At 35.0% G+C, this 24,199-nt stretch overlaps 1 protein-coding gene across 1 annotated transcript; it reads right to left on the bottom strand.

The window, feature by feature from the left end:
• Nucleotides 1–6,847: 6,847 nt before the first annotated feature.
• Nucleotides 6,848–19,503, bottom strand: LOC129939297 (succinate--CoA ligase [GDP-forming] subunit beta, mitochondrial). The gene is made up of 5 exons (XM_056047268.1): nt 19,304–19,503; nt 19,167–19,227; nt 18,973–19,108; nt 11,625–11,724; nt 6,848–8,010 (listed from the first exon to the last, which is right to left on the bottom strand). The coding sequence occupies exons 2-5, from the start codon at nt 19,212–19,214 to the stop codon at nt 7,044–7,046; spliced, it is 1,251 nt and encodes a 416-aa protein (XP_055903243.1). The 5' UTR covers nt 19,215–19,227; nt 19,304–19,503; the 3' UTR covers nt 6,848–7,043.
• Nucleotides 19,504–24,199: the final 4,696 nt, after the last annotated feature.

A 24,199-nucleotide genomic window follows, 5' to 3' on the forward strand; every position in this document is an offset into this window, starting at 1 on the left:
TTTCAGTCGTAAAATTTTGGAGGTGACAAATTTTTTTTTCAGTTTTATTGATTTAAAAAAAAAAACGTTATATTGATTTTTTTTCAAAACATATACATATACATGTTTGGTATCACGTTACAATCTATTATATAAAATTTAATTCAAGTCTCTAGCGTTTTTGGTTCGTTAGATATTTAGGGTTAACCAAAATTGTCACCTTTTTTTCAAACTGCTATAATAAAAAAACCACCCACGCAATTTTCTTGAGAGCCCTTTCTGCATCTTTCTGACTTATTATCTGTATAACAAAATTTATTTGAAGTCGATATCTCTTCTGGTTCTTGAGCTATGGACGACGAAAAAAAACGTCGCGAACGTACGGACGTACAAACGTACGTACACACGCACGCACAGAAATCTTTCTAAAAATCTTTAATTTCGACTCTAGGAACCTTGAAACGTCGAGAAATGTCAAAGTTTTCAATTTGAAAAATGGGAACCATTACATTAACTTCCTATGGAAAGTTAAAAATCAAAATGCATTAAAAAACCAATCTCCAATTTTCAATGCACGCACTAGAAGTCAGGAACTGTGGAAAGCAACTTTCCAGGAGCCAATACAGAAGTTCGCAGCACTATTTTAACTGTCGGACATTGGGCAGGTTTAAAAAACATTTTGCAGACAAAATAAGGGACTTCATTTGCAGACAACTGCATATTTTTAACGTACATTTTGACAAAAGAAACTAATAGGATTCTCCAGTGTCATGCACTTCAAACTCACAACTTTACTTTTCTTACTTCTACTCTCTGTTGACTGTGCAAAGACTACTAAAAACACTGTCTAAAAAACACTCCTCAGGAAAACTTTAAGTCCATCTCGGCTTGTATTTCGTATTTTAAAGAAATATTACTAATTCCATTTCCAATCTTACAAGGAACCCTTACGTACAAAACATAAAATAGAATTGTGCAGAAAATAAATGAATCATAAAGTAATAAAGTTCAGCTTTCAATAAAATGAGAAATACATGATCAACTGTCTTTTTGACATATGTTAATTTACTTGTAGTTAAGGATATTTAGTCACCTTTCCAATAAAATTGTCTTAGGGGTTAAAGCTATCAGTAAAATCCATCCGTAAAATTTTTGTTTTTAATTTTTGAACATGTTACAGAACATATTGAACAGATGTATTTCTAGCAAAAGATTGATGCAATCACACTAATCCTATATTCCAGTATTTTTTATTTTTTTTTCAAAGAAAAAGAATGCATTTAAAGTTCTATTCAATTTATAAATCCATTTTAATTTTTGTAATGATGAAATTTCATTTTACTGAAAAAATTCCATTACGATTTACTGTTGGTGTTCCAATTTTTTGCTGTTCCGATCATATCATTAAAAATTTTACTGATGAAAGCAATGGTAAAAAAAAGGCCCAGGCGCAAAGTTCGATGTTTTGATCGAAAGGAAACAACAATTTATTAACGTAATTTTATTGATTGCTAAAAACGCTCATCAGTAAAACATTTCAGATTTCTCATGTTTCAAATTTTCTGATGGATTTTACTGATAGCTATAACCGGCCCCTTTATGGGCAGGTATGAACTTTAATTTTTACCAATGTGACTAGTTCGTTTTTCAAGTGTCATGAATTTCAAATTCAGGTCTTTACTTCACAATGCTCTACCTTCAATTTATAGAACAAAAACAACCCAAACATTAAGGTTTACAAACTATTTGCATTTTGTATTGTAAAGAAATATTACTTATTTCTTTTCGCAATTGTCCAGGAAACCATTTACAGAAAACATTGAATAGAGTTATGCAGAAAATAAATAAATCATAGAGTAAAAAAGTTCAGCTTTCAGTAGAATTAAAAGACATGGTCAACTGTCATTTTGGCAGAAGTAGACTTGACTTGTTAGGGAGATTTTTCTTGCCTAACTTTTCAATCAACTTTCCATTACATTTGTTAACTGGAAGGTTATTCAAATTCTAGAAACTTGCTTTACTTTCAAGTCCCTTATGTCGTCTTAATCTGTCCATAGTCAATTTATTCCGTAAACACATTATTTTCATCAAGGTAATGTAGACGAAGAAGCAATTAAGAAAAAAAAAAATCGTAGTCGGTGACCGCAACTTAGATACCTTTAATTCCAATACTCGGTCCTTATTGGCTTAGTTCAATTTTAGACCGGAAGGGTATCTAGATACCTTTATGTTAGTGCTTTACGTATGAGAAAAGAGATAATCCACAACAGCTGCAATGTCAAAAAGGTATATCCAAGAATTTCTTATGTATGTGGGTATCTAACAGAACAGCTAATTCAACTAAGGGTTGAATGTGAAAAGCCTGAGAACGGATTTCAAATTTATATGTTTTTTGGTAAAAATCAAGTGAATTATTAAAATTATTCATAGAAAACTTAATTTTGAAATAATTTTGGACCTAGAAATCTAAGTGATTGTTTGTTTGTCAAAAGCTGAAAATTGATCTTAATTTTTGTACAGCTTTCTCAATAAAGGTACTCAACTCGTTCAGTAATGTATCTAACACGAGATTGAACGCAGCCATTATTGCCGTGAATACCTGATGATACTAGTTGTTCGAAGTATCGAAAATATCGTTGCCCGTTCCGTTGCAAACGGTCCAAATTAATTTATCGCAAATGGACTTGGAATACCTGCTACAAACACGGCAGGAATGGCCGAGTTATCGAAAATTGGGTCCATGAATCGACAGCTGCAAACTTTCGTAACGGATTTGAAATTTGTATGTTTGGCTCAACTTTATAGCAATTTTAGACCGAGGAAACATTTATTTCTATTTTAAACTAATTTTCAAAGTTCACTTGTTCACATACAATTTTGACATTTCTTCCCTGTTTTTTGGTCGGTATTGCCATACTTGAGTGTTTTTTTTGCGATATCTTTGATCTAAGTGCTCAAATGCATAATGTACGTTGCATATACCCTAACTCGCACACACCCCAAATCCTATAGTAACCCCAAGCAGAGAGGTTACACACCTAGAATACGATGAATTCAAAATAACTTGTTTTAGACTCAAAAAACGAAATACAAAAAAAGTTGGGGTAAGTCCGAAAAAGAAAATATTTTTTTTTAATGACTGAAAGGTGTTTCCTTAATATTTAAGACATGTTCTATTGAGACCCCTACATTACTATTTTAAAAATTATTTAAATTATCCAAAAACTTAATTTTACCATAATTTTGGACGTCGAAATCTAAAGGCCCAACTATTATAAACTTAACCGAGCTTAAGCCAGGTTAAGGGAACGAACCAATACGCAGCCTTATATGTCACTAACCATAATCCATAATAGACTTTCTGCTCAGTTTCGTTAAATTTCGCTTACTTTCGGGCAATTACGCAAGAGCCATTTAAATGGCTCGAGCTTAAGCAAATGTCAAATTTGCTTAAGTTACTTGAATCCATTATGGTTACTTTTTGTTTTGACGATAACTTCTGATAGATAACTTTTCGTTCGGTTTTGACATTAGCTTACTTTCAGTTAAGTCTATTATAGTTGGATCTTAATGGCTGAAACACATACACGCTTCAGCTTCGGCTTCGTCTCCGTTACGTTAGGCCTGCTTCGAGGTTGCTTTGAATGACATTTATATTATTTCATCCCTCCAAAGAGCAAATATTTTGTTTGTTGACATTTTTTTACAGCTGATGAGCTGTCAGCCAAAGCAAATGTTCAGATAATTGAACTAGAGCTTCCGTTTGGAGTCACATTACGTTACATTACGTTCTTTTCCTTACGATTGTCAAACGAAACGTGAGGTCGAAGCTTCATTGTGATAGCATGCATTGAATTCCTATGGCTGAACTCGTAAACGTCAGGCGAGTCCCGAAGCTAAAGCGTGTATGTGTTTCAGTCATAAATGTTTTGTCTGCTTTTTGTGAACAGCTGAAAGTTGATCTTTATTTTTTGACAGCTTCTCAATTTATTTATCAAACTCGTTCAATAAAGTATCTAATGCAAGATTAAACGCAGCCAATATCGCCCTGAATACCTTGCTGCCGTTTCGGCGTTCGTAGCAGACGGCCTTAATTAATTCTACGACGTACCTACGTTAGTTAAATTTTATATGGAGAAGATGCGTTAAGATGATGAGTTTCATATTATTTTTGGCTTAATGTATTCGTTGATAAGGAAAATATGCGTTATTGGTCACGTAAAAACCCATATTTGCTTCATGAATTAACTTTTTATCCTCTAAGATACAAATGTTTGGTTGGCATTGCATGACGACGGTGGTATTAGGCATTATGATTACCGATTATTTTTAGCCCGTATTAGAAGATACGGGTAAGGACTTGGACTACCTGCCACAAGTACATTTTACAATCGATTTATTGAATACTAAGTTTGATGAAGTTATCTCAAGTACTTTGCCAGTCGATTGGCAGTCTTGTTAGTGTTATTTTACGCCTCTTGACTATTTTGTGGAGTCATTGGCTAATGCCAGCTAGCCAACGCGCCGTTTTGGTTCCAATGTGTGAAAATTGAGTCCACGAATCGAAAGCTGCAAATATTCATAAATGTTTTGATTATATCATACAGTTTTTGAAATAACTCAAACAGTTAATGTTTTATTTAAAAAAAATCAATTCCTTATTACGAAAATCGTTAGATTCGGCGAAATTTCCCAAAACAGATGAAATGATGATAATTCTCAAGTGTAAGTTGATACACATAAACTAAATAAATAAACTGACGGTTTGGTATGCTTTAGGGGTTTGTGGAATAATTGCTTCGTACTTTTTGATTTATCGTTTGAAAACGTTTGGTAACCGCATAGTTTAGCACGTTACGGACCCGTAAACTGCCATTCAAGATCATGGGATTTAACGTCGCTTGATTTTTTTGTGGGAATATGTGATATATATGTCCGGAGCCATAGACCATTTTAAATTCAAAATTCGCTGCGTCATTGACGATATAACTACTGCAAATGTTTGAAGAAGCCATCAAATATTGGACCTCCAAATTAGATCAGACGTGACGGTCATAAATTATGTTTAAATTTGAATGGCAGATTACCTTATAAATAAATAAATGAATTAGGTAGTTGATGCAACAATCCATGAAGAACCAGGGCCTAGTGACTTACAACTCTCAACCATTCCTGTGTGCGAGTAATGTTGTCAGAGATGGAAGGGCCCTACAGTTTATATGCCGAATCCGAACGGCTAATTTGAGAAAGGACTTTTCATGACAAGAATTACTCTTGGAGGATTTGTCGATTCCTCGCAAGATACAGTACTCGTGAAAAAGTTAGGTATCACAGGTCCAACGCACTAACCATCACGCTACGGGTACTACTTATCTTATGAATACATTTAATTTCATGCCAATTAAAATAAACCATATTTATTGTATACCATTTTAAAGTTCTCTAAAAAAAACACTGTTTACATAATGAACGATCAAATGAAGTTGACCGTCAACCCGGGATCTCTATATGTTCTTTTCTATAACAAAAGATAGATTCGATCCTGGTTGATGCGTTAACTAATTAACGGTAGCGAAATGAGCGGAATTTACGTTAATTCGAAGTGTACTAACTTGTATTTCACTTTTACTTTTTTACTATAAAATCGACTCAGTAGTGGCCGATAAAAAACCATACGAAACGAGCGAAAATGACAAATCTTTATAGCGAGCGAAGTTCAAAGAAAAGACAGTGATTTCCCATTAGGGTTTAATACAAGAAGAAGCTTTTATTTCATTTATAAGGTTCTATTTATACACATATTTTTCTAGTCGTTTAAGAGAGAGAAGTTACGTTAATTTTAAAAATACAATTTTAGGGCGAATTCAAATGTAAAAATTATGGCGATTGGTATAATTTATTCGCTTAATTTGAATGAAAATAAAAGCAAGTTTAATAGTAAATTGAATAGTTTAAGTACATACAAATTAAGATAGTTATTAATAGTAATAGATTTTATGATGATTTGATTGGCTCCAACACATAAAACCAATTCTTAAAAAAAATATCGACAAAAAAATGTGGCAAAGCGGAAGCTTTGAGAAGTTCGGGCTTTGAGGTAATAACACTGAAGCATCCAAAAAAAACTAACAAATATTGTAAAAACGCAGCCGTCCTGCAGCTTTAAACTCAATAATCCATTTAACGATGTTCAAAAGCATTGGTTTTTTAAGAATTTTTGATATTGATTAAAGTAAATGGTTTTTTTTTTCAAAATTAAAAATTTCACTAATGGGTGTGCAAAGTTCCCTGCATTCATTTTCTGTAACCTCATAAATATCGTGGAAACCAAAATAGCTATGGCATTATCGTTTTGTGTTTAAGTGATTCACTTTCACTAAACAACACAGGAAGTTGAGCTGATCATAAAGGGGGACCCCAAATTTTTCGTGTCAACAACTGTCACCTATAAAATGAATGTAGTGCCCTAAACGGTGTTTAACATAAAATTAACTCTGTGGTAAACCTCTTGTGCACGTCCCAAATCCCTATTGATGTTGCATTCCTCCCCTTAAACAATCAACCGTAATACAGGTATTTCTAGCACGGCAATTTCGGGCTTACTGTTAAGTACAGGGATCCCTTCTCTAGCGGCACTACACGATTGTGGAATGCTTAACCAGTCTCAATATTTTTCAACAATTTCAACAGTTCACAAGAAGAAGTAATTAATTCTATAATTAGTTTTAATTCTCAACATTTTATTTACCACCCTAGTGTCAAAATTTTAAAAAAGGCACAAACTTAGCAAACTTGTTCCTAATATTAAAAATCGACTCTAGCATTTTTTCGGCAATTTATAAATTTTTGTACGAAATAAAAAAAGATACATTTTTAACAATACGTATATTTTAATCTTTAGGGGTTTTCAAACAGTTACAAATTTAACTTAACTTCATTGAACTTAAATTCCTGTTGGTACCAGAAATAAGAAAATTGTTAAAAAAGCAAATGTAAGTGTACAAAAATAATCAAAAGAAGTAAAAAAATTAACAATTTTAAACACACAAAACTTAATATTAAATCTAACTCAATGCTTGAACTGCTTTTTGTGCTGCATCATCTAAATCCGTTGCTGTTTTGATAGGAAGACCTGAGTTCTTTAGAATATTCCGAGCTTCGTCAACATTTGTTCCTTCGAGACGAACCACAAGTGGCACATTCAAATCAAGTGCCTTAGATGCAGCGACAATACCATTGGCAATGGTGGCACAGTTAACAATGCCACCAAAAACATTCACCATGATAGCTTTGACATTCGGGTCCGAGGAGAGAATGCGAAAAGCTTGAAGTACTTGGTTTTCCTTAACGCCACCACCAACATCGAGGAAATTCGCTGGACTACCGCCATTAAGTTTGATGATGTCCATTGTTGCCATGGCCAGACCAGCGCCATTTACCAAACAACCAATATTACCGTCCATGGCAACATAGTTTAGATTATGTGCAGCGGCCTCGACTTCTCGAGGATCAGACTCACTGGTGTCTTCCATTTCGAAGATTTCTTTTTGTCTGAATTGGGCGTTATCGTCAAAGTTCAACTTGGCATCCACTGAGATCACCTCGCCGGCATCTGTCTCTGCCAGCGGATTGATTTCAATTTGTACGGCATCAACATTCTTAAAGAGATCCCAGAGTTTTTCAACTTCCTTCACACACTTTTCGACGAGCTGGCCTTTGAATTCCAGGAATTCGGCGATCTTCAGACTTTGTTCTCGTGTTAGACCCTTATCGATGGAAATGGGGATTGTGAGTATTTTTTCGGGGGTTTGTTCGGCAACTGCTTCTATATCAACACCGCCAGCTGGAGAAGCTATAAGCACTGGACCATTGTGTTCCCGGTCCATGAGAATACAGATGTATGTTTCGCGAATTATGTTCACACTACGGGCAACCATTACTTTATTGACTTGAATGCCATCTTTTGGTGTTTGTTTTGTAATCAGTCGATGTCCAATCATTTTCTTGGTCAAATCAAGAACTTCATCTTTTCTGTTGGGAAATAAAAAAATATATTTTTTTTTAGTATCTTTGAATTGTAGTGCTAGATAGAGTTACAAAAGCAACTTAACAACTTTGAAATCAATTCAGTTTCCCGGAAAGTCAATGAGCAAGATTTCTGTAGAAACATTTTTACAACTTATAAAGTTAGTTACCAAACTGGACAAAGCACATAGTTTTAAATTTTGAGCTAATAGATTCGGGGTCTTTTGTTTCTCAAGCCATGAAAAATCATTTAGAGGACACATGGATCCAGCAAGATGACGCAACATAACGCTTGGTGCCCTCAAGAAATGGAACTATGAACTGGGTTGTCCTCACCTTTCGACTTCTCTTTGTCGGACTACGTCAAATAATTTGTATTATGCTGATAAACCAGTAGCAATTGTTATTTTACACTTACGCACTGTTGATGAAATTTAAAAATAAACAAAACTGTTGTTGGGGGCAGCAAACGAGAGAGGGGGAGAGGTGTTTCCACCTCTACTTATCCAGACGGCAACGGTGGCGTCTACAGTTCCAGTGAGGTTGAACTACTTCTACAACATATTCGGAGCCCAGGAATGTAAGGATCGGTTTATCCGACTCCCCGTCCTTGGAGTTATACTAAGGATCTGGCCTTCCACGTTGCGGGTTGTGCCGTCGTCGGAGTGACTTCTTGGCCACGTAAAAATACCTTACTTGCGAAGCACCAACAAGCCTCGAATACGGTACGTGAAGTGTTAGGGCACTTAAGAGACTACGTGCAGCCGAACAATTAGCGGAAGCCCTAAACTTCTGCAAGGCAGATATTGCCGCCATCCAAGAAGTGCGATGAGATGGACCGGGCAAACGCAAACTAAAAGACTGCGATGTATACTACGGCGACTGCTACCCAGAACAAAGACAGCGTCTATTTGGGTGTGGATTTGTTGTTGGAACTAGACTCAGGCAAAAAGTCTTGAGTTTCAACAGTGTGAGCGAGCTCATCACAACAATCTGCATCAAGGCTAAATTCGCCAACATAAGCCTAATATACGCGCATGACCCAACAGAGGAGAATGATGAAGACACCAAATACATATTCTTCGAGCTCTTGGATAACACTTATGAGCAGTGGCCAAGCTAGAAAGAGAAGACATCTTTGGTGGAACAATCGGGAGATTCAGCCTGCAGAAAACCACCTCCGACAACGGATTCAGGTTGATCGATTTCGCTGCAGGGCGAGACATTCTGGTAGCAATTACGCGGTTTACACAAGGGGACATGGAAATCTCCTGATCAATTAACTTGCAACCAGATTGACCACATTGTGATAGACGCACGACACTTCTCTAGTATACAGGATATCCAAAATTCCGAGTCCACAACATTGACTCGGACCACTACCTCGTTGTAGCCAAGGTACGGCTACGAATATTTCGATCCAAGCCAAAACAAGGAAGTACTGTGAGAAGATTCGAATTTAGACGGCTACAATCGCAAGAGACTGCCATGTCGTTTTCCCGTCGAGTCTCTAATAACCTCTTAAGGAATCCTATGCTATGGATTAAGCATTTAAGCAGCTTCTTAGATTGAAAAATAGAGCACATGAGAAGCGCGCAATTGAGGAGATAGAGGGATGTCACAACAGAAATGAGGTTCGTACATTTTACCAAAAGGTTAAAAAATCCTCCCAAGGGTAGTAGCAACGAACAAAGGTCTGTAAGGACGATCAGGGGAACATCGTAGTAGAACCGCAGTCTATGTTGAGAATATGGAAACACCACTTCTCCAAATGTTATAACGGCGATGACGAACCGAATTCCGCTGTAGGGGAGATAGAACCACTCAACCTAGGCGACGCAGATCAACAATTCCGCCTACACGATCTCGAACTATTTAAATTAGCAGGCGATGACTTGGTAGGCAACATGCACCAGCTCATCTGCAAAATATGGCCAGAAGAAAGCATGTCCGATGAGTGGAATCTCAGGATGGTTTGCCCGATACATAAAAAAGGAGACCCTCTAAATTGCGCCAACTACAGAGGCATCAGTCTTCTTAACATTGCACATAAGATCCTCACTGCCGTATTATGTGAACGTCGGAAGCCATTTCTTCATCGATTTCAAAGCAGCTCAAAGAGCTCTACAGTGAAAGGTCTAGTTTTGGCATGCCTGTCAAACTTATCCGTTTGTGCAGAATGACGATGGAGAATGCATGCTGCTCTATCAAGGTCGGAAAAGATCTTACCGATGCATTTGATGTCAAAAAAGGTTTTAGACAAGGCGATGCACTGTCATGCGACTTCTTCAACATCGTTCTGGAAAGAATTGTGAAAAATTCAACCATCAACACTAGAGGCACAATCTTCCAAAGGTACATCCAATTACTCGGATACGCAGTAGATATTGACATAATTGAAAGATCAAAGCGTGACGTCAGTGGAGCGTTTTTGAGCATTGCGACGGAAGCCAAAAAGATGGGTTTAGTGGTCATCGAAAAAGGACATTGAACTACGACGTCTTGAACAAAAGGTCACCATGGACAGCTATAACTTTGAGTAGTTGAGGACTTTGTCTACAGACAACGAAAACGGAGAATAACTGTTGCAAATCGCTGCTTCTTTGGATTTAGAAGGCGATTGAGTAGTAAAGTCCTCTTTCGAGCATCTAAAATCACCATCTATAAGACACTCATCATCCCGGTTCTCATGTATGGCGCTGAGGCCTGGATCCTGTCAAAGAAAGATGAGAGCGTCTTAGGATGCTTCGAGAGAAAAATTCTTCGGGTGATTTTTGGTCCCGTATGCATAAATGAAGAATGGAGGAGACGATATAACGACGAGCTGTACGGGCTGTACAGCGACACTGACCTATTTAACAAAATTAAAGTCCAACGACTTGGATGGTTAGGTTATGTGGAGTAAATAGACATGAGCACTCCACCCCTGAAAATCTTCGAATCCAATCCCGAGAGACGGCGCAGTAGAGGAAGACTGCGGCTCAGTTGGCGCACGCAGGTGGGTGAAGACCTTAACTAACTTGGAGTGCGAAAGTGGAGACAGTTAGCTAGGGACCGAGATGGCTGGAGAGGCATGTTAGTTGAGGCCCAGGTCCGCCCCGGACTGTAGCGCCACCTTAAGTAAGTAAGTAAGCTTTGATAATAATAGTCTTTAGCCCAGCGGCCTTTTTAACGATTTTATTCAGTATACTCATTCAGGGTTTTTTTCTTTGAATTAAACGCTCTGCAACCTTCTTGCGAATTATCTCTAACTCTTACCAACGGGGAAGTACGGGCCACTTAATATAATTCTTTCAAAAATGTATTGTTTTCTGTCATTATCTCCTAGATAGCAACGTCTACAGCAAAAAAAATATGAACAATTATAAATACAATTCAATTTCCTACAAAAAAAAGCTTCCGAGTGACAAAAAATTTAGATTGACATTCTCAATGTAAATGGTTTGGACTTTAGTCTATAACAACAGGCAACAATTTAATGAAACTGACGAAGTGTTACTCTAATAGCACGAAGAACGCAAATATCTTTCCTGTAACTTCTGACTCAAAATTTCCAAAAAAAAAAAAAAAAAATCATAAAATTTTACCAGACAAAGTTACGGCTTCGTCTTCATACTTACTTCTTTGTAATGTGAACTCCTCCCTTAAATCCATTGTCAAAATGACCCTTGCCTCTTCCTCCAGCTAAGATTTGTGCCTTTACGACATATTCTGGGCATTCTGTAGACGAATAATAAAAAGAAAATATAATCACAATAAAAATAATATTTGTTTTACTTTTTTAACAAAATAATTCAATTTCATATCCACTTTTAAGCATTTACAAACATGTGTTTAGTTTGTCAGGTAGTCTTTTTATAGAAAGACTTTTAATACTCAATTTAAACTCCGCCTACATAGAAGTGATGCAACTCTTACTCTGGTAAAAAAATAGAAAAAGCTACAAGACTGTATTCGAAGGACCAAATTGACCGTGAAAAGGTTCGATCTGATCTGAACGTCGTATACATACATACATCCGATTTGATTTGCAACAAACGGGCTCCGTTTTGTCTCAAACACTCTTCCTTATTTTTATAAATAATCTTTTGTCTCAAACTTCTAATCCACTAAGTTGTTTGGCTGATGACAGTTCCTTCAGTTTTTCATATTCATTTGTGGATTCTCATCCTTGTTCATAGGATGTGTACTACTAAGGACAGCATTATGATAAGCTTATTAAATTCTGATCTTGACAATGGGGAATACAAAATCGTGTAGAATTTAATGTTTCGAAAACTTAATGCTGTCTCTTGTATCAAAAGGGTAATCTTCCCTCAATGCCACTATCCATAGGTGGTACTTGCATCGAGGAAACTGAACAGCTTTCAATTCTAGGCATGTGCATCAAAAACCACTTGTTGTGGAGTGATCACGCCAGGAGTTTCTTACCGCTTCTGATGTGACTATAATGTACAAAGCTTTTATTCGCCCAAAAGTCGAGTTTAATTTTCATATTTGGACTAGTGTCCCAATAACGTACTTGTGTCTTCTGGATAAAATTGAAAAGATAGCCCTAAAAACGATAGGAGAACGTTCACTTACCGAGACATTTTTTCTCTTGAACACCTTTTAAGAACAGGGATTCTTTCTTTAGCCGCACTATACGGATGTGGAATGCTTTACCAGGCTCCAGACAAACTCAAGATTTTATAAAGAATATATAAAAATGGACCCTAAAAACGATAGCACTAAATCCGTTATCGAATAAAAAAGCAGGTCGAAGGATTCTTGGAATGTTGCAGCCTTTTGCGATGGAGGCAGATTCAATTTTTTGCGTAAAACCGTAAAACTGTGTGGAAAGAATCTTACTCAGTGGTACAAAAAATATAAAACATGCATCAACAGCGAAACGTAGTATCGAAAAAGTTGTGGTGTTTGCTACATGAGTGATGCATTTTTTCATAAGTTAGTATTCACGGACGACATTGTGGACAAACAAAATATTTATTGAATTTTTTAAAGAAAACCTACGAAATCTTCCACGATCGTTCAAATCATTTGACCATTTCAGAATATAGCGCAAGATTCCCATTGAGTACGAACACAGCCGGTTAAAGAAGAATGGAATGATATTGTATACGAATCACGCAGAAATTGATATAATCTATTCCAATTTAAAGAACAGTTATCAGAAGATGGAAGTACTTACTATCCTGAAGAAGATGGCATTGATTCTCAAGATAATGTTATAAAATCAACAAAAACCAACAAAGGCGTACTTCCTTAAAGATATGGCTATTAAACAGCTAACCCAGATAAAAGTTCTGACAGTGCGCAATGGGTATATGTCATGGAAGAAGACCTGCAGGCTATGCAAGAAAACAATGTTTGGGAGTTGATGGAGTTACCGATAGATAGAAAGGCTATAAGCTGCAAATGGATATTCAAGATCAAAACATTAAAAGGTTTAAGGCAAGACTTATGGCAAAAGGTTTCTCGCAGAAATATGGTTAGGACTACGACCAGGTGTTTGCCCCAGTGGTTAAGCAGACAACGCTCGAACCTTTTAGCAATTGCATCAATGAATGACATGACTGTACAACACATAGATGTTAAAACTGCATTTTTGTATGGTCACCTAGAAAATGAAATTTATTTGAAACAACCGACAAGATTTTTACAAAGTCCAAAAGAAATTTAGTATGTAAATTGAACAAAAGTATATAATGGTCTCAAACAATCAGCAAGATATTGGAATCAAAAGATAAATTTGATCCTTATTAGCCTTTGGTAAGGCTCATATTAAGGCAGAAATAAGAAAACATTTTAAAATTACTGAAATGGGAAATTTGAAAATTTATCTTGGAATTCAAATTGAAAAGAGGAATGAAAAATATTATATTCACCAAGAAAAATACATAAAGAAAATACTTGGTACCTTCAATATGAATGATGCGAAGACATCCGAAATACCTTTAGTTACTGGCTATTTCAAAACCCCAATGAAATTTATCGAAAAGCTATTGGCTCACTTTTTTACTAATCAGGAAATTCAAGGCCGGAAATAGCATCAGCTGTTTCAATTCTCAGCAGAGAAGTATCCTGTCCCACTGAGTGTGATTTGAACGAAGTTAAACACATTCTAAGCTACTTGAAAGGAACTCAACATCTGCAGTTTTGTATTTGATGTAATAAAAATTCAAAACTTGTTGGATATGCCAATGCAGATTGGGCTACAGACGTTAGAGAGACGAAAATCCACAAGCGGATATTTATTTTAATTTGGAGAAGCTACAACTACAATCAGTTATGCAAGTACAAAGCAAGAATTGATTGCTCTATCATCAACTGAAGCAGAGCTTTTCGCTTTAGCAGAAGCAACTCAAGAAATTATTTGGCTGAGAACATTATTCCAAGGCCTACAAGTTGATTTAGAAGATATTTCAATATTCGAAGACAATTAGTAGAAATTCCGAATAGCATTTTTTCTTATAACACAATCGATTAGGTTTTTAAAGTTTTTTTTATTAATAAATAAAATATTTTTTTTTTTAATTCACAAGCACTCAAGGGGGTATTAGTGCCCTTAATACCGGTGCACATTGGTCTTAAAGTTCTGAACATCAAAATGGGAGGAAAAAACAGAGTTGGCCAAAGCATTCCATAATCTCGATGTGCGATTTAAGAAAGAATCTCTGTACTTGACAGTACGCCCGAAGTTGAGCTCAAGGGTAAACTGATGAGCATTCCTAGAAGTGCGAGTATTACGGCTGAATTGTTTAAGGGGTGGAATGCAACTGGCTAATTCGACAGAACATTGTTAATAAAAATATCTATAAAATAACGAAAGACATGAAACATTGCGACGGTGTTCTAGCGATGTAAATGTTTCGATTATAGTTCTGTCGCCTATCATTTGTATAGCCCTTTTTTGAATTCTATTCAAGAGATTTAAACTTGATCTGTGATATTCATACCGAGTACTGAAAGTTGATTAGTTTCCTGAATGCAAGTGCCGCGCATGGATAGCGGCATCGGGGGTGGGTTACGCTTTAACGACAGGAGACAGCATTGAGTTTTCGAAGCATTAAATTGTACACAGTTTTTGATTCCCCATTGGACAATGCTGTCAAGATCAGAATTTAATGAGCTTATCATACGCTGTTAATTGATTTAACTCAGCAAAGATCTCAACATACCTTCCTTCCGGTGTTGACTGGCCAGAATAAGGAAGCCAAGAAGAATTGTGTACATTGAATTCGCCCGCAATGACGATTTCAGTGTGAGGATAATGGGCAACAATTCTTTGAATGGATTCAGACAGAGCATCAAATTCGTTAAAAGTTGAATTTCTGTCTAGATTTGGACTTCGATATAAAAAACATGAGTGGATGATGCACTTATTTACCGTAAATTTTAACCACATGAAATTGAAGTTTGTGTAAGAGCACAAACCATATTGTGGCTGGAGTTGGTACGCAACATCATTTCTTATATACACGGCTAATCCATGATCAGGAAAAAATAATGGCACTAAGTTATACCCATTTAGATTGAATTATTTGAGTTTCACTCAATGCCAAAACAGATGGCCAGTTTGATGCAGTGTGGACATATGTGGCATAGAAGTTCTTTCTTAAACCACGAATGTTGCTAAAATCCACCCTGAATTCACCCAACATTCTAATGTTCAAAACTAATTAAACACAATTCGGACAATTACCTATAGTACATGTTTTATCTTGAATCCAATTTGAACTTTTCAGTTACAGATTTCCACTAGTGTTATGCCTATGTGAAAATCTGCATACTGATCCGCCCCTGGTTAACTAGATTTTTTTTTCACAGTTACAGCTCCAAAACTTTTTAATAAATTACAGTTATTTATAAGACAAACTACTTCTTTTAGATCTTTTTTGAAAAAAGTTAGAGATTGGCTATTCACACATGACTATGAATGCATCGAATCCTTTTTGAGAACCTTATCCTATTAAGTAGCACAAACATACATAGTTTAAATATTTGCTTGTTGTTTTTATTTTTTGTTTACAGTATATTATTTTTGAATTGTTAAGTTTATTTTTTGAAATAATTTATTTACTTAATTTTTGCTCAAGTTTACTTTTATTATTAACTTCATTTTTTTTGAAATAATTAAACTCTGATTGTCACCCCACATCAGATATTACTTGAATTAATTTATTTGGCGTGTCATTCAACACTAACTTTTATAGTTACCGAATGTTCACTTAGCTTTAAGTTTGCTTGAATGAATAAAAATTATCTATCTAAAAAAAAAAAAAAATATACTAATCTATGCGAAAACACACCAACAAATAAAATAAACTGTATAAAATCTTATTTTTTAAATATGTATAAAATGGTGGTTCACAATATCTAAAGTTTTTAGTCTATTTCAATTTGAGTTACTTTAACTAATTTATTTATTTATTCTTCTTAAAAGTTACACACTCTATTAAGACTAATAATTATGATACATAACATACAAATAAAATACATAATTTACTTATAGCATTATACCAAATTACTAATTTATGTTTCAAAACATTTCTATTGATATTAAAATCAATTGCAAAATCATATTCATTAAAATCCATACAAGGTCTTGTGATAGGGTTATACTTAGCATAGCTAGTACTGTGGTAAGGAACATTAAAAAAATCACAGTCACGAGGGCGCAAGTTTCTAGAAGACGCACAAATAAAAAAGGATAGAAAACAAAACTGGACAGTCAATATTAAAATTCAAGACATCAAAAGCAAGAGGTTTTAGATCAATTAAAATACACCTCGTCTCATAAGATGGAACATTTGAATAACCAAATATTTTTTGTAAGGCAAACTTTGTGAACCTTTTTTGAACTTTTTCTATACGACAAATGTTCTATCCGTAAATGGGCTCCATATAACATTAGAATATTCTAAATGTGGTCGGACGAGACTAGAATAAAGACCTTTTAATGTATAGGGATATTCGGAATCTTTCGAATTTCGAAAAACAAACAGTTGCAAAGAGTTTGCTTTTGAGATCGCAAGGTCTATGTAATTTGAGAAATTCATTTTAGAATCGAAGATTACGCCTACATCCTTATGGCTATCAAGTCTTGATGCCTTGATTTTCCCAATACACAAGAAGGGAAGCACTGAAGTTCAGGATAACTACAGAGGAATCTCGTTTTTGAACTCGTCATATAAGATATTGACTTCGATTCTGCTCAGCCGTTTAAATGAATGGATACACTCTAATAATTTGCTCAGTGAGTTCCAAGGTGGCTTCAGATCTGGATACTCCACCGTCAATCACATTTTTGCACTCCGCTCTATTTCTGACTCGTTTCTATCGAGAAATAAGAAGCTATTTGCATTCTTAGTTGATTTCAAAGCTGATTTCGACACCGTTGATCGCAATGCCTTATTTTACAAGCTTTAACAGTTAGAAATGTCGCTTAAGTTCGGTACAGTACTGGAAAATTTATACGGGACTACCAAAGCATCAGTGTGGAATGGCCAATGCTTATCAGAGTGGTTCCAAACGAAATCAGGAGTTATACAGGGCTGTGCACTCAGTCCAAGCTTGTTTGCACTCTTCATTGATGATGTCGTCGAAGCATTACCAGCAGGAATCGAGTACGCAGGCGTTAACTTTAAAGCTTCTTTTCGCTGACGACATTGTCCTACTCGCGTATACACCACAGTCTCTTCAGCTAATGGTAAATAAGCTTGCTGAATATTGTAAAAAGTGGAACCTAGTGGTAAATTTAAGTAAATCCAAAGTGATGGTTTTTAAGAATGGCAGAGGAAGATCGGGTGCAATCGAGCAATGGCACTATAATGGTGAAAGAGTAGAGTTGGTGAAAGATTACAATTATCTAGGAGTCTGCTTTACTAAGAACTTGACCATGGAAAAACATCTCACTGACAAACTTGTTAAGACGAAAACAGCTATAAACGTAGCATGGATGCAATATTTTAATAATAAGGAAATTACGTATTCCAGTAAATTCAAGGTCTTCGAAGCTGTATCAGAATCAGTTATGTTTTATGCGGCACAAGCTTGGGGAGGTCGGAAATATGAACAAGAAGAAAAACTGCTTAGATTTTACATTAAACGACCTTCCTTCGAGTACGCCAGACTACATGATCATGTTAGAATCAGGTCTATCGCGTTTATTTATAAAAACACTCAAGCTGCAGGTCGATTACATCCTCAAAGCTCTGGATATGCCAAATTATCGTCTTCCAAAAAAAGGAGTTCTTCAAACAATCCACTCCCGAAGTGGATGGTTTAAAGACTGGTTAGAACTTGCTGAGCAGGTGGATGTTGTCTTAAACTACAGTAACCTCTACTGTTGGAAACCAACTTTATATCGCCTAATAACTCGTCTGGATGAAGCCTCAAGAGAACAATACACGGAGCAAGCCAAAAGCTCACTGCACCGCATGATTTACAGTAGACTAGACTACTTTAACCAAATTATTGTTGAATTTATGTTTAAATAAAATTAATCTAAATCTAAAAAGAAATCTAGTATGAAAATATTTGTAATTGACTGTCTTAAAGAATCGCAGCGGATACTTTCTCGCAAAAGCTATCTGACGCAGATCTCTTTCTTATTTTCTGTTAAAAAATTATAAAAAGAACGCAACTAATTTAATACTAAAACAATTCATGTACACCTTATGACTATAAGACAACCCATGTGTAATTTTGTGCTGGAGCAGACGACAACATAAATAAAGGAGAAATTTCTTCTCAACTTGACTTTTGAGTAAAACTTAACTTGATTCAAGTGAAACCACTTTTAATTTTATTAAAATAATCTCAGGTGCAAGTGAAACACAACAACACAATAAAAGCACGTTAAATAATTATCAATAATCGATAAGACATTATGCAACCGAAAAAACGAAACCACCAAATTAAAGTTAATTAAAAACAATCAATTTTATTTTGCGAACCACTTACCGAACTCCTTCAAAACAGCACTGTCAATTTTCTCATCGAGAACTTTGAACTCCTGAACTGATACCGCGTATTTTTGAAGCAGATCTTTGCTCTGATATTCCAAGAGGTTAAGATACCTCACCGGGACAGAAGACACCTAATAAATGTTTTAAGTGTGGGATTACTTTGAATATAAAAATGAAAACAAAGCTTACTTTTTGATAGAGAGCTCTACTGGCACAATTGCGAATGATTGGAAGCATTTTAGTGATTTATCTAGAATGAGATTTTAATCAATTATAGTTAATAATTTTATTCTCTGCTAAAGTATTAAAGAAATAATAATATTAACCTTGATTAATGCCGGCAAAAATTTTTTTTTCAATTAAAATCTGATAAATAGACTTTGAACTTTGATCAACTTGACTTGAAATTGTTCGTAGTTTATCTTAAAAGATTGAATTTGAAGCGTCAAAATACACACAACCTTCGCGAAACCAAATTATTTTGGAATAATTTTAATTTTTTCAACATTCAATTTCAAGTGATAAGAAATTTGACAGTGACAGTAGCAATGCATTTAAAAACTCGCATGCGAAAACTATTTGCGATTTGACAGTTCAATGGTGGAATTCTTTGAGTGCATTCAGTGCTAGTTTATTACAAACGTCGATAAGGAAGTTTTAAAATTTGTTTTAATTTTGAATTACCGACAGGTGTATTGTACTGGAATAGTGATGGGCAGTATCGAATCGAAAAATTCATATTGAGCATTCATACGAACTTTCTGATTAAAAAACTGTCGATTGATTTTGTTCTATAAATCAAATAGTTACTTAAAGAACTTCGATCAGTATACGAATTTAAGTCCGAATTAAGTATGCGGATTAAAGTTGTTATATTGGAGATGTCAAACGAATGTATTAGAATTTTGACATTAAGAAAGAAAAAAACAATTAAGTCTACCGAAAAAAAAAATACCACGGTTTATAAAGAAACCAAACATTTTATCTAAATTTTTTTGTGTATGGTGAACAGAGCAAGGAGTTCTGGATTTATAAACGTACTATTCATAACCTGTCATGGACACCTCTCTAAGAACATCCAAGGGACGTCAAAAAGTTGAGAAATATCAAAGTTATCTGAGTAGGTTGAGATTGAGGCAACAGGCACAAATTACAACAGGACATGTGTTTCTCATTTATTAAGTAAAAATTTCATCATTTGATTAAATAAACAAATATGTGACTATTGTGATGTTTTGACAAAAGTAAAGTTGGAGAATTTGTCTTGATTATTTCAAATAAAAGCAATTTTGTTTGGCTAATAGATAATGGGAAACTATAATCTTAAAACGTGTATGCTGTAAGTCCCTAATGTGTTAATTTTTAAACCAGTATTACAACCATCGGGAGACCCTACAGGGGCGGCATCTAGTGGCGATATTAGCTGCTGCACACTTAATATTTGCAAATAAAAACTATAAATCCACATTGTGGATGCGGTGAACGTATTAATTGTATGTCCTTTCAATTTCATAGTTAAAAAGACACATACAAAATTGGGTGGCGCGACAGTCCGTTGAGAACCAAGGCCTAGTGACTTACAACTCTCAACCATTCATGTGTGCGAGTAATGTTGTCAGGAATGGAGGGGACCTACAGTTTATATGCCGACTCCGAACGGCTAATTTTGAGAAAGCACTTTTTCATGACAATAGTTACTCTTGGAGAATTTGTCAATTCCTCGCAAGAGGCAGTACCCGTGAAAAGACTTTAGATGGCATAGGCAGGGATCGAACCCAAGACCTCTAGCATGACAGTCCAACGCACTAACCATCATGCCACGGGTACCACACATACATTTTTTTAATTTGAACTTGTTCTTATTCCGATCATTTAAAAAATGTCACAGCTAAATTGTAATTGTAATTGTAATTTATTTATTAGTTTACAAAACTCTTAATTCTAATTTACAATTCAGACTTTAAATTAAGTTATTATAAAGAAGATAGGTTATTTTTGATTTAAATACATTCAATATAGATATTATTTTCACATTACTAGGAAGCATATTGAAAAGTTGAAGACCTTTATATAGTAGGTTGTTTTGTCACCAAGATTTCTCAACAAGTATCTACTGTTGGTTATGTACTCCACATTTCTCTGTAAATAAACTGGATATATTTTATGTTTGATTTTAAAAATCATGATAAGCGAATTGAATTTAAGACGCTGATCAACATTTAGCCATTTCAGAGATAGCAACATTTGATTAATTGGCGTCATGCTATCACATTTTAAAATTACTCTCATTGCTTTATTTTGCAAAGTTTGAAGTTTATTTTGATTTCCAACACTACTCATATATATTATCGATGAACAGTAATTGAAATGAGGAAAAACAGTAGTATTGTAAACTGTCAAAGCACAATTTTGAGAAATATTTTTTTTTATTCTGGTCAAGAAACCTATTTTTTTTTTAATTTTGTTACAAAGTTTATTTAAATGAAAATCAAATTTAAGTTTACTGTCAATGAACACTCCTAAATATTTGTCTGTGCTGACTCTTTCAATTGTTTCACCATTTAAGGAAAGGGTTACATTTGACTCTAAGCTATACTTAATTTGCTTATGTTCAAATTTAATTGATTGTCTTTTAAAATTTTTTAAATGTTCATATTCATGATATGAAATTTTGCAATCTCTGTTAACTCTAGCATCAGCATTAAAGGTAAAATCACTAAGAACATAATCAATCAAAGTACTTAAAGTAGTTGTTATTCGCGTTGGTTCGTTTATTAAGTGTTTAAGTCCAATATTGTAAGGAAAATTATTAACATAACTGATTTCATAATTATTAATATTACTCAAGTCAATATTAAAATCTCCAGCTATTATTGTGTGCTCTCTACTGCTGTCTATATTGGAACCCATTCATTTAATATATCGAAAAAATCACTTACCCTAAGCAATCTTGACCTATATATAATAGTATAACATTTCATACTTTCTTTTTGTTTGTTATCTTAATTGATTTAATCCATAGATTTTGTTGTTGTATAAAAGTGTTCTTAACAGATGATTTTAGATTCTCTTTAACGTATGCTGTGACTCCACCTGTATGTCTAGAACTAGACAAACAATCAAATCTTTTATAACCCACTAAAAATATTTCACTATTGTGGACAGAATCGGTAAGATGTGTTTCAGTAAGTAATAAAAAGTCAAACTTATATTTTCCAACAACATCTTCTATTAGCTCGAAATTTCCAGTAAGTCCCTGAACATTAAGGAATAAGCCTACAAGGCAAGATTTTAAATTTTCATTATAGCATTTTTTATTTAATTGCTAATACCAAATATGACTCCTCATAGCTGCCAGTTTTTTTTACATAAACTGGACAGTTATAGACGAACGTATTTTGACTCACATCCAAATTTACATCGACAGATAAAATTAAATTAAATTTAATCTATTATTTTGCAGTACACAGTTCACACATTCATTTTTAATTGGCTTTTCACAACTTCTTGAGTCATGATCTTCACAACATATTCTGCAACAGTTTTTGTTGGTACAGTCTTTTGCTTCATGATTGTTAAGTAAATCTCAGACTTGACTATTTGGCAGCATTGTATGTATGTTTGGTAATATTTTTATTCGTTCGATGAGATGAAAATTGAAAAAGTTGAGTTAAGTTAGTCTACTAAGAAAATTTGTGTCGAGCAGTAGCCTCTAAAAAAGACAATTGAATTTTGATAAATAAAGAATAATTAAAACGTTTTTGTGTAACAGATTATATAGGAAAAACTTTTACATTGCTGGTCCTTCGAAACAAATTAAACCAGTTTTTAAGAAATACAGTAAATTTAAGATGAGTCTTCCAGAACTTACACCACGCCGCAGCGCCAGACAGACAAAAGGGAATCCACCAGAACGCTTTGGATTCACAAAAAGTAACTTTGGCGATGAAGCGGTGGCAGATAAAAGTTTGGAGTTGACGCAAATCCGAAGAGAATTAAAGGCAACAAAACTTCAACTCGAAGTAACATTGCTTCAGAATAAAGAAGCCAATTTGGTTTCAGATATCTTCAGGGCAACAGATAGACAGGAATCCGTTAGGAATTCAAACTCAAAACGGAACAGTGTGTGTGGAGATGCAAATCCTTTGGAAGTATATGTGCCCCAAGACGACGGCGAATATATCTCACGACGTGATATATTATGTACTCCTCAAAGAGAAAACACATACAAGCGTGTTCATATGGTGAGTAGTCTACCGCACATTTACATAGACAAATTGCAAAACCAACCCCTGCCAAGCACAAGCAAGCAGATGTTAGATAGAGAAGTATCTAGATCCGATGAAGACGAAAATTTCATTGAGCGAGACAGACATCTGCAAAGTGAAATAAATGTACATCAGTGGCTTCAGTTAAACAAAGCCACCCATAGTACACCGTTTGCGAAAAAAGACAGAGATACAAATGAAAAACAAACAGATCGTTTACCTGTCCTGTCACAAAAAATTGCATTTTTAGAAGAAGAATTAAGAAAATGCAAATTGCATCAAAAAGAACGCAATGCTAAAGTCATTGGTCACAAAGACGACGAAAGAAGAAATAACCTGCAGTATCTGGACATGATGAACACCTTTGTTGCTCGACAGAAAAAGATGGATTTACCAAAGTTCAATGGTAATCCGGAAGATTGGCCACTCTTTTGCAGTGAGTTTGTACGAACGACTGATTGTGGAAAATTCACCATTCAAGAAAATGCGACACGATTGAGAGTAGCTCTTAAAGACGAAGCGCTAGAAGCAGTAAAATCCCTTCTCATCCTTCCAGACAGTTCAGATAGGATTATGCAAATATTAGAACGACGATTCGGACGTCCTGATTACATCATTAAATCTCTTCTAGGCAAAGCCAAGACGATTGCAGCACCACGAGAAGATAATCCCTTGTCAATCGTGAAGTTCGCCACTTGTGTTGAAAATCTTACAGTAATGCTAGAACTGATGGGACGTCCAGACCATCCTGAACTTTTGGAAGAACTAGAGCGCAAATTGCCACCAATATTTAGCATCTTATGGTCAGAACATATTGTCGAAAAAGAAAAAGTAAATTTGCGTGTTTTCTGCGATTGGTTGGAAAGGAAATCCCATGCAGCGAGTCTCCGAACAACCCTGTTCCAACTGCAACAACAACCCATTGCACAGAAAACAGAAGTCAAACGAACAAAG

Source organism: Eupeodes corollae, chromosome 1, assembly GCF_945859685.1.
Source record: "Eupeodes corollae chromosome 1, idEupCoro1.1, whole genome shotgun sequence".
Lineage (NCBI taxonomy): Eukaryota > Metazoa > Arthropoda > Insecta > Diptera > Syrphidae > Eupeodes > Eupeodes corollae.

Bases quoted from the DNA above. Each gene is read 5' to 3' on its own strand.
- LOC129939297 (XM_056047268.1), bottom strand. From the start codon at position 19,214: ATGCTTCCAATCATTCGCAATTGTGCCAGTAGAGCTCTCTATCAAAAA. The intron at 11,725-18,972 runs GTAAGTGGTTCG...ATTCGTCTACAG, and splicing joins TGCTGTTTTGAAGGAGTTCG to AATGCCCAGAATATGTCGTA. The intron at 8,011-11,624 runs GTAAGTATGAAG...ATTTCCCAACAG, and splicing joins GGAGTTCACATTACAAAGAA to AAAAGATGAAGTTCTTGATT.